Below are 12,467 nucleotides of genomic sequence, written 5' to 3' on the forward strand. Positions count from 1 at the left end.
AAGTCAAAAATAAGTTTTTGACCTGGCTGCTATGGAAGCCTTTGCTAGGGATCTAAACCCAGTCACATTTTTGACAGAGCATATTCTAAACAAATGGTCATCACAAGGAAAAAGGGAAGACTTTCAACAAACAGTTGAATGAAATAGACTGTTGACCCCTGCTTTTTGAAGATGGGCAATCCTCTAATTTTCAGATTGGTCATACCCTGTATGATGCCACTTGCCAAGGAATAACCCATAATAAAGGCGTATTCTTACTAGGGCATATGCATGAATAATCCATCATAAAGGGATATTCTTACTAGGGCACATGCAGCAATAACCCTTCATAATGTCATGTTCTTACCAGGGCCTATGAATAATCCACCATAAAGGAATGTTCTTACTAGGGTATATGCAGCTATAACCCATCAAAACGAGTGTTCTTACTAGGGCATATGCAGGAATAACCCATCATAATGGAATGTTCTTACTAGGGCATATGCAGGAATAACCCCTCATAATGAGATGTTCTTAATAGGGCATACACAGGAATAACCCATCATAAAGGGATGTTCTTACAAGAGCTTATGCTGGAATAACCCATCAAAATGGGTGTTCTTACAAGGGCATATGCAGGAATAACCCCTCATAATGGGATGTTCCTAATAGGGCATATGCAGGAATAATGCATCATAAAGGATGTTCTTACAAGAGCATATGCAGGAATAACCCATCAAAATGGGTGTTCTTACCAGGGCATATGCAGGAATAATCCATCATAAAGGGGTGTTCTTACTAGGCAATATACAGGAATATCCATCATAAAGGATGTCCTTACTAGGTCATATGCAGGAATAACCCATCAAAATGGGTGTTCTTACTAGGGCATATGCATGAGTAATCCATCATAAGGGGGTGTTCTAACTCTGCATTTGCAGGAATAACCCATCATAATGGAATGGTTTTACTAGGGCATATGGAGTTTAAAGGGTGAATACAGTATATGGAAAAGAAAGTCTGTTTCTCAAATCTCAAGATGTTAATAGTTCTTTGTTTCCTTACTGTTACCCAAACTTCATTATCATATTTCTAAGCATAATTCTATACTGTGTTACTAAGCATAATGCTATACCATGTTTCCAAGTGTCACGGAATGGTGTAAAGGTTGTTAATTAAATACATGTGCTCGGGTTTCGTTTCTTTTCGCTGTACAACGATGCCCGAGGGTGATTATATCAGGGTCTATTGTATTTCGAAATCGTGAGTACGATTCGTCCTGTGCCACACGTGCAAGGTGCCTTTGATAAAGAATAACGAAAATTCTAAAGGTATAAATACGTTACTACATGTAAAGGACCTTTACAATACTAATGGTTTTGTCAGCAAGCGGCCTGCTTAAAGGATTCGCACAACTCCAGCTGTAGGGGTAGGTAATTTTTGGGTTTTAAGTGATAACTAGTGTAGTACCATATTTACCTTTGCATGTTTGTTATAGTTTTCTTTACATACCATAATGCGTGCATTTTTTTATTCTTGTTGCGACGTAGTGCAGGATTTGTATTGGTAATGTAAAGTTACATTTTTTTAAAAAAAAGTTGTTTACTATTGTCTTATCAAGCAGGGTTAGGTTTACTATTGAACCTCTGTTTTGTAATTGCCATAATAATATAATCTTTATAACTTACCATGTATAACGTCCTTACGTTATGTCTGTAACAAGTTTAGTACACTGTATCGGGTGTATTTTCAGCTGAGTGTTTTGATGGTAGGAATATCCGGGGTGTCCGGTGTTGTCAGAGTGTAGAAACGTCCATGTGTCCGGAGCGTTTAAGGTGCCGGAGCGTCTAATGTCTAGCGTCCGGAATGTCAAGAGTGACTAAGGTGACCCAGCTGTAGAGCCGTCAAAGGACAGGGGGTCCGGAGGGTCTAATATTTCAAGTATCCGGAGGGTCTAATATTTCAAGTGATCATAGTATTCCGAGGGTCCGGAGTCTATATTGGTTGTGAAATTGATTCGGAGGAGCTGTGGAGCGGATATGGTGCACGGGTGACGGAGTGCATCTCCACACATGTATTTTTAGTTGTATGCTAATTTTGGGTTAGTAAGACCCAGTGTATTATTCAGGACTGGAAGGATAGATTGTATATCCGTTCTTGTTTAGTGACATAATTTCGCTACCTGAGCGAATACATTTTTTACTATGTGTAAAGACTTACATTGTTTACTATTTGAGTGAACTATATTCATCTTTCCATTATTGAATCATTTGTGAAATCATTTATCCTGTGTTTTAGGGTTACTGAACTAAATTTATTTGTATATTTTTTTCATCTTTGAAACTGTGCGTTTTTTGTTAAATAGATCCAATATTTGGATTATAAATACGCACACATCTTCATAATCCACTACTCATATACATCGCCACATTAAATCATATATATGTGTCGTCAAAACGTGTTCTGTTGTTAATCCGAAATATCCCACCCGGTTATCTTGTTACACCAAGCATAATGTTATACCATATTTCTAAGCATAATGGTATACCATGTTTCTATGTATAATGGTATACCATGTTTCTAAGCATAATGGTATACTATGTTTTTAAGCATACTGTTATACCATGTTTCTAAGTATACCATTATACCATATCTCCAAGAATATGTTTCTAAGCATAATGGTATACCATGTTTCTAAGCATACTGTTATACCATGTTTATATACATAATGTTATACCAAGTTTCCAAGCATAATGTTATATTATGTTTCTAAGCATAATGGTATCCAATGTTTCAAAGCATAATGGTATACCAGGTTTCTAAGCATACTGTTATACCATGTTCATATACATAATGTTATACCAAGTTTCCAAGCATAATGTTATATTATGTTTCTAAGCATAATGGTATCCAATGTTTCTAAGCATAATAGTATACCAGGTTTCTAAGCATAATGTTATACCATGTTCATATACATAATGTTATACCAAGTTTCCAAGCATAATGTTATACTATGTTTCTAAGCATAATGGTATCCAATGTTTCTAAGCATAATGGTATACCAGGTTTCTAAGCATACTGTTATACCATGTTTATATACATAATGTTATACCAAGTTTCCAAGCATAATGTTATACTATGGTTCTATGCATAATGGTATCCAATGTTTCTAAGCATAATGGTATACCAGGTTTCTAAGCATACTGTTATACCATGTTCATATACATAATGTTATACCAAGTTTCCAAGCATAATGTTATATTATGTTTCTAAGCATAATGGTATCCAATGTTTCTAAGCATAATGGTATACCAGGTTTCTAAGCATACTGTTATACCATGTTCAAATAAATAATGTTATACCAAGTTTCCAAGCATAATGTTATACTATGTTCTTAAGCATAACGGTATCCAATGTTTCTAAGCATAATGGTATACCAGGTTCCTAAGCATACTGTTATACCATGTTTCTAAGCATACAGGTATACCATGTTTCTAGGTATAATGTTATACCATGTTTCTAAGCATACTGTTATACCTGTTCATCCTCTATACTAGCATATGTACCACCATACATCTCCTTTGGACTTGGGGGCAGTATGGAGTCCTGAACATGGGATGGGGGTGTGGGCGGAAGTGTCCGATGTTGCATGTGGCCGTTCATGCTCTCCTCTGGGTGATCTGGATCATCATAGATTCTAACTGCCTCTGAAATAGACATCACATACAAACTTCAATCTGTGTCATAGGCATATTTATGAATACCACAGCCAAGCTACAATCTGTGTCATAGAAATATTGTATAACACCACAGACAAGCTACAATCTACAACTCATGCATTATGCTGAATGAACAGTACATACAAGCTACAATCTATAACATATGCATACTATATGAACAGTACATACAAGCTACAATCAATAGCACATACATACTGTATGAACAGTACAAACTACAATCTATAATATATGCATACTATATGAACAGTACAAACTACAATCAATAACATATGCATACTGTATGAACAGTACAGACAAACTACAATCAATAACATATGCATACTGTATGAACAGTACAAGCAAACTACAATCTATAACATGCATACTGAATGAACAGTATAGGCATTACAATCTATAACATGCATACCATATGAACAGTACAGGCACTACAATCTATAACATATGCATACTGAATGAACAGTATAGGCATTACAATCTATAACATGCATACCATATGAACAGTACAGGCACTACAATCTATAACATATGCATACTGAATGAACAGTATAGGCATTACAATCTATAACATGCATACCATATGAACAGTACAGGCACTACAATCTATAACATATGCATACTGTATGAACAGTACAGGTATTACAATTTATAACATATTTATAGGTTACTGCATTTGTATGGGAAAATATGAACAAGTTTTTTGCATGACCTTGGGAGTACAGTATATCCATCTGACAAAACAAGTTCATATTTTCCCATACAAATGCAGTAACCTTTTTATTATATGCTATTTTTGTAATTCTACCTAATGCTTAATTATATAAACAAAATACACTACACGAAACAAAGTAACCGAATGTATGCTGCATTCCAAACTAAATACACAAACGCATATTCATCATTACACAAAAACAACATTATTGCTGTGCATATAACTCCGCCCAGATATATTTGAACTTAGTCACGCGCTCAACATAACTTTAAAAAAAAATGGCGTGTCTTGTTAAAATTGAAATTTGGAGTCATATTGTGAATGAATGTACATTGCAAGAACTTCTGCAAATGTGTTTCTGTTTCTGTCATTGAATGTCTGAAATCATATTGTGGGAAAAATATGAAGTCTTTCAATTGCAATTATCAAAAAGACGCCATGGAATTTAATGCTTATTTCATGATGAGTGCAGTAAGGAGGATGTAATTGCACTTATCATCAAAATTACAGTACAATTTCGAAATGTGTAATCAAGATTGAGAACCTATGACATGGCTCATGTAATTTGGATTTGCAGAACTAAGAAAGTATATTTTGAGGAAATTCAGGATGTAAAACTGTAAGTATATTTTTTTGCTATTCTTATCACCAGCTAAAGAAGACAGTATATGACTTGTCACTTGTATGTTATTTGTAAGGACCCTTTCTTGCGTCTGTTGTATACTGTAGCTAGCCTAATTCTGAAACATTGTATCAACAAAGTTAACACGGAATGTGCCAAAGCAGCTGGTATGTGGCTGTCCATGAAGCACCTGTTTTGTTCATTCAGAAACAAATTTAAACAACCACAACATAAAGCGCCTCTTACACGAGTGTACATGATTTGTTTACAAATCAAAAGTGCTGGTGTCTGCATCCATTGTTTGTTTACAATAGAAAGTAGTTCCTTTATGCACCTGAATGCAATATGTGTATTTGCACATGAGTTCAGTATCAAATGATTCAAACAATGTAAAGTTAACGGAGAAAAAAATGAGCATATAATAAGATTACTGTATAAACAGTACAGGCACTACAATCTATAACATACACATATTGTATGAACAGTACAGGCACTACAATTTATAACATATGATTACCATATGAACAGTACAGGCACTACAATCTATAACATATGAATACTGTATGAATAGTACATGTGCTACAATCTATAACATATGCATACTGTATGATCAGTACAGGCACTACAATCTATAACATATGCATACTGCATGAACAGTACAGGCACTACAGTCTATAACATATGCATACTGTATGAACAGTACAGGTACTACAGTCTATAACATATGCATACTGTATGAACAGTACAGGCACTACAGTCTATAACATATGCATACTGTATGAACAGTACAGGTATTACAGTCTATAACATATGTATATTGTATGAATAGTAGAGGCAAACTACAATCTATAATATATGCATACTGTATGAACAGTACAGGCACTACAATCTATAACATATGCATACTGTACGAATAGTAGAGACAAACTACAATCTATAAATATATGCATACTGTATTAACAGTACAGGCAAACTACAATCTTGAAAATATGCACACAACCATATTATGAAATCATTCTTAACTGTTTAGTTAACATTTGTCATCTACAACTTGTTGTTGTTGTTATAGGTTTTAACACCATTTTTTCCAGACAAGATAGGTTATACATGGCAGCCAGTATAAATGATGGAGAAAGAACATGGAAAACTCTGGAGAGAACCATCGACCCACGAGAAGCCACTGGCAAGTTTTCTCACGTACCCACACTGGCTGAGCCTGAGACTTGAACCAATGCAGACAGAGGTCAGATGGCATGTGTCTGTAATAGTGAGTGCTTTAGACCACACAGCCACTCAGGGCCACTATCTACAACCTTATTAAGAAACCAATCTTAACTCTTTAGTTAGCATATATCATCTACAGCCTTACATGGAAACCATTCATAACTGTTCAGATAACATACATCATCTACAGCTTTGCATGGAAACCATTCTTAGCTGTTCAGATAACATACATCATCTACAGCTTTGCATGGAAACCATTCTTAACTGTTCAGATAATATGTTTCATCTACAGCCTTACATGGAAACCATTCATAACTGTTCAGATAACATAGATCATCTACAGCTTTGCATGGAAACCATTCTTAGCTGTTCAGATAACATACATCATCTACAGCTTTGTATGGAAACCATTCTTAGCTGTTCAGATAACATGTTTCATCTACAGCCTTACCTGGAAACCATACTTAATTTACAAATACCAAGCTAAGATAGTAACAAAAAGCAGACCATCAGTGAAATTGTGTAAATAAAACTAAAATGGATCATACAAGGGCGATATGAACAATGAAAAAATCTCCAGATTTCATTTTAACACAAGCAGTTACTGGGTACATGTTCTTCTTGACATTATTAATCTGCTTATTACCATGACTACGAAATAATTCTCAATTTCTGTCATGTCCAGACTCACATGTGTGGCAAAAACACATTCACCTATAATATAAAAAATGAACCAAACTTTTGGGTTGATGATAATCATTGTGTAGCAGAAACATGTATATTGTTTATGGTAAACTGATGTACAGGAATATGCTTCTCTGATTATTTTTTCACATTATCTTTTTACAACTGAAAAATATCATGGTGACTGAAAGACTTTTAAAATTATGTGGTGAAATCTATTGAATAGAGATGCTAAACATAAACAGATTTAAAATTGCTTGTTAGAGTGTACAAAGACTGTAGGTGACCCTCCTTAGTTCCTGATAAACCCTACAATGTTTTGCATGTGATGCAAGCATGTTAGGTTTTTGTTGTTTTTAGGGGTATCTTGCCATTTCTCAGCAGAAGATATGCTATTATACATATATTGCATACTGTGTTGCTGGCAACATTAAGCAATAAAATTAAGATAAAATACACTAACTGGTGCCATTCACATCTTCTCCCAGACACGGGACATTTGAATTTGAATCTGTACCTGAGTGTATTTTAGCAAACAATTTAACTTTGTATTTAATTTAATTTACTGAGCAATGAAACATACAATAAATACTGCAATCTTTGCAAAATTCTTTTTACTACAAAATGCTCTAAAAATTGAAAATTCTGAATGCTTCTCTAAGAAAATGACTGACTCAGAATTGTTTTTATATATCAGTCTGGCTTTATTAATCACCTCAGTTCAAAGCTTTCCTGAAAAAGCAGTGATTTCAAGACAGCTACCATGCCATCTTGGAGGCAGGATTGGCATTAATCATGAGAAAACTTGTAGCAAAAACCAGACAAAAGTATTATGCAGAATCTTTTTTTAAATGCGAGACACTTGAAAGGTAAGGGTATAAAAAAAATAAAACAATGGCATGCTCCATAATATATAAAATGAATATTAAGCATTCTCCTTCATGTACAACACTCTCATAGATGGCACAGAGTTTCCTTCACATATAACACTTTAATAATAGGCCTCCAGTTACCTTCATATACAACACTAATAAACAACACAGTTTTCTTTATTTACAATACTCTAGTAAAAGGTTTTGAGTTACTTGCATATACAAACACTAAAAAATCTCCTCAAGTTTTCTTCATATACAACACTAATAAATGGTCATGAATTGCTTCACATACAACACTCTAATAAAAGGCCTTGAGTTTCCTTCATATACAACAATAATAGAAGGCTGAGTTTCATTCACATACAACACTAATAAAAGGCCTCGAGTTTCCTTCATATACAACAATAATAGAAGGCTGAGTTTCATTCACATACAACACGCTAATAAAAGGCCTTGAGTTTCCTTCATATACAACAATAATAGAAGGCTGAGTTTCATTCACATACAACACTCTAATAAAAGGCCTTGAGTTTCCTTCATATACAACAATAATAGAAGGCTGAGTTTCATTCACATACAACACTCTAGTAGCTGGCACTATTGCTTGCTTCATATATAACACTCTAACAAAAGACCCAGAGTTTCCTTTATATAAAACACTAATAAAAAGCCTGCAGTTTCCATCATATACCACATGCTAATAAATGGCCAATGGTATCCTTCACATACAACATTAATAAAAGGCCTTGAGTTTCCATCATATACAACATGCTAATAAATGGCATAGTTTCCTACATATACAACACTTACAAATAGATTAGAGTTTCCTTCTTATACAATAATAATAAATGGCCAAAGGTTTCCTTCACATTTTATATACAACTGACTAATAAAAGTTCAAGAGTTTCCTTCACACCTCAGATTCCTTCATATAAAACACTCTTATAAATGGCCTGAAGCATCCTTTATTTAAACCTGCAGCAGATTTTAGCATGTTAATAAAATATAACATGGGATACTAAGACCAAATTATTACTAACCTTTATGAACTATGTTCCACTTTTGACTGCCAGATTGAAAAAATGAGTTTAATAAATGATTTGCAGATAAAGCTGATGTTTTAAAAAGACGATTTAGTGTTGATCTATAGACAATCTTAGGGCAGGAAGATCAGACTTGCTTTAAGTTTACTTTCTAAAAATGTAACTGACTATTGTAAATAGTTTTAATCAACCTATATTTCCATGATTAAAATTCAATAAAACTGAAGTTAACCTCAAAAATGCTGAGTCTATCCAAATGAATTCTGAATAACCATTAATTAAAATGTCCAGTAGTAATAAAGCACAACAAAGGACTGCCATGTTTATTTGTTATTATCTCTCCTTATCTTCAATAAAATAAAAGAGTATGATGTATATCTACATTGAGGCAAAAGAGATCAACTTTGCAAAGTACCAAGTGGCAATTGGCAAGGGACCAAATAAAAACATATCAAGCTTACCAAAGAATAAGCTTCTTCTATTATATGCCAAAAGAGATGCCCCCACCTGATTAGTATTCCAGATTGTGCTTGTATCATTGCAAAAATAAATCATCTCACTCGCAGTGTAAACATTCTCCTTGAGTGTGTAGAGTTATCTAACTTGCTGTTATAATGCTTGTACTTAGAATTGATGGAATCATATTTTTTTATGACTTTATCAGCAGAATTTGTGAGAACATATTTGTGGAATACTATTTTTGGAAATGACTATTAGGAATATCATGAAGTTAGCATTCTCAGTTCTTGGCAAATTGTTTCAGTAAAAAAAAAAAAGAGAAAGAAAGAAAGAAAGAGCAAGAGAGATAGAGACAGAGATGGACTGACAGAGAGACAGAGACAGACAGACAGACAGAGACAGCAAGAGAGAAAGACAGAACAGAGACAGACAGACAGAGATACAGAGACAGACAGACAGACAGAACTGCATAATGGAATAGTTGTTACATTTCAAAAGTAATTTCAGCACTTTACTGGCTATATTATGCCAAGGAAATGGTAGTTAAGTGCATTTCCCCAAGGAAATGGTATTCAAACGCCTTCCCAAGGAAATGGTAGCCAAATCCCTTTCCAAGGAAATGGCAGTCTTATGCCTTTCCTTAGAAAATGGTAGCTAAATGCCTTTCACAAGAAAATGGTAGTTATGTGCCTTTCCAAGGAAATGGTAGTTAAGTGCCTTTCCCAAGGAAATGGTAGTTAAGTGCCTTTCCCAAGGAAATGGTAGTTGAGTGCCTTTCCAAGATATATGGCAGTTAAGTGCCTTTCTCAAGGAAATGGTAGTTAAGTGCCTTTCCAAGAAAATGGCAGTTAACCATGTACTGTAAATGAAAGTAAATGTGCCTGCAGCATTTTTAGGTGAAAAGTATCAGATTAATGTTTTTACAAAAATAATAAATATGGATGAAAAGAATGTGAACTTTTATCAACAAATTTCATTTAATGTCATTCATCATCTATAATCAACCCTAAATTGTATATGTCCTTTAAGACTCTGCTCACCAATTTTGAAATGTAATTCAACACTGTTGTAAGTTGTTTTTCATTCAAAGTCATAAAACTGATTTCACACAAAACGAAGCATTGCATTATAGTAAATATTGGTATCAGCAAATGAACTGGACTATTTCTCAATGTCTTTTTTGTGTGTTTCTCTCTGACTTTTACAGAATACTGATTGAACAGAATAGATTCTTCTCTCAGAATTCTGCGTAAATTATGTAAAAGGATAAGCTAATTTACCACTTTTAAAAATGTATAATTCCTTATGTCTAAATAATTGTGCTGTTCAATGTGAATCTCAATCAATATAAGTGTGCAATAATATTATGTAAAGAAAAAAAGTAACTTTTGATATGTAATTATAGACTGTTATGAAAATGAGTACATTCCAGTCATTATCATTAGTGATCTCACATAAAGATAAAAAAGTAGTTAATTCATTTTGGCTAATAGTACCTGAATAGAACCAGTAGGACATGGTCCTGGGGTAACTAAATTTCAGACTATATTTAGATTATCTGATTGGCAAATCATTGGCACAGTGGGAGAATATCATATAATTAAACAACTATTTTGGAGATGAAGCCAAACAATGAGGATTAACACAGTGTTAATGAGACTGACGACTGCATTTCCCCTACAATTCAGTGATACAACCAAATGATGAGGATTAATACAGCAATGAGTCTGAAGACTGCATTTTCCCTACAAGTCGGTGATACAGCCAAATGATGAGGATTAATACAGCAATGAGTCTGAAGACTGCATTTTCCCTACAAGTCAGTGATACAGCCAAATGATGAGGATTAATACAGCAATGAGTCTGAAGACTGCATTTTCCCTACAAGTCAGTGATACAGCCAAATGATGAGGATTAATACAGCAATGAGTCTGAAGACTGCATTTTCCTTACAAGTTAGTGATACAGCCAAGTGAGGAGGATTAATACAGTGTTAATGAGCCTGAAGACTGCATTTTCCCTACAATTCAGTGATACAGTCAGATGAGGATTAATACAGTGTTAATGAGACTGAAGACTGCATTTCCCCTACAATTCAGTGATACAGTCAAATGATGAGGATTAATACAGCAACGAGTCTGAAGACTGCATTTTCCCTACAAGTCAGTGATACAGCCAAGTGATGAGGATTAATAGTGTTAATGAGCCTGAAGACTGCATTTTCCATACAATTCAGTGATACAGTCAAATGAGGATTAATACAGTGTTAATGAGACTGAAGACTGCATTTCCCCTACAATTCAGTGATACAGTCAAATGATGAGGATTAATACAGCAACGAGTTTGAAGACTGCATTTTCCCTACAAGTCAGTGATACAGCCAAGTGATGAGGATTAATAGTGTTAATGAGCCTGAAGACTGCATTTTCCATACAATTCAGTGCTACAGTCAAATGAGGATTAATACAGTGTTAATGAGACTAAAGACTGCATTTTCCATACAATTCAGTGATACAGTCAAATGATGAGGATTAATACAGCAACGAGTCTGAAGACTGCATTTTCCCTACAAGTCAGTGATACAGCCAAGTGATGAGGATTAATAGTGTTAATGAGCCTGAAGACTGCATTTTCCATACAATTCAGTGCTACAGTCAAATGAGGATTAATACAGCGTTAATGAGACTAAAGACTGCATTTCCCCTACAATTCAGTGATACAGTCAAATGATGAGGATTAATACAGCAATGAGTCTGAAGACTGCATTTTCCCTACAAGTCAGTGATACAGCCAAGTGATGAGGATTAATAGTGTTAATGAGCCTGAAGACTGCATTTTCCATACAATTCAGTGATACAGTCAAATGATGAGGATTGATACAGCAACGAGTCTGAAGACTGCATTTTCCCTACAAGTCAGTGATACAGCCAAGTGATGAGGATTAATAGTGTTAATGAGCCTGAAGACTGCATTTTCCATACAATTCAGTGATACAGTCAAATGAGGATTAATACAGTGTTAATGAGACTGAAGACTGCATTTCCCCTACAATTCAGTGATACAGTCAAATGATGAGGATTAATACAGCAACGAGTTTGAAGACTGCATTTTCCCTACAAGTCAGTGATACAG

General features: G+C 34.5%; 1 protein-coding gene across 4 annotated transcripts in view; it reads right to left on the minus strand.

The window, feature by feature from the left end:
* The window catches only part of LOC149798736 (unconventional myosin-XVI-like), a 480,183-nt gene that overhangs the window by 175,206 nt on the left and 292,510 nt on the right, over nucleotides 1–12,467 (minus strand). For all 4 annotated transcript variants that reach the window (XM_089957605.1, XM_089957606.1, XM_089957604.1 and 1 more), the window contains exon 30: nucleotides 3,517–3,686. In XM_089957605.1, coding sequence (XP_089813731.1) covers nucleotides 3,517–3,686 — 170 coding nt within the window. The remainder of the gene's footprint in view (nucleotides 1–3,516; nucleotides 3,687–12,467) is intronic.

Source organism: Sinohyriopsis cumingii, chromosome 5, assembly GCF_028554795.1.
Source record: "Sinohyriopsis cumingii isolate HCF-2022 chromosome 5, ASM2855479v2, whole genome shotgun sequence".
Taxonomy (NCBI): domain Eukaryota; kingdom Metazoa; phylum Mollusca; class Bivalvia; order Unionida; family Unionidae; genus Sinohyriopsis; species Sinohyriopsis cumingii.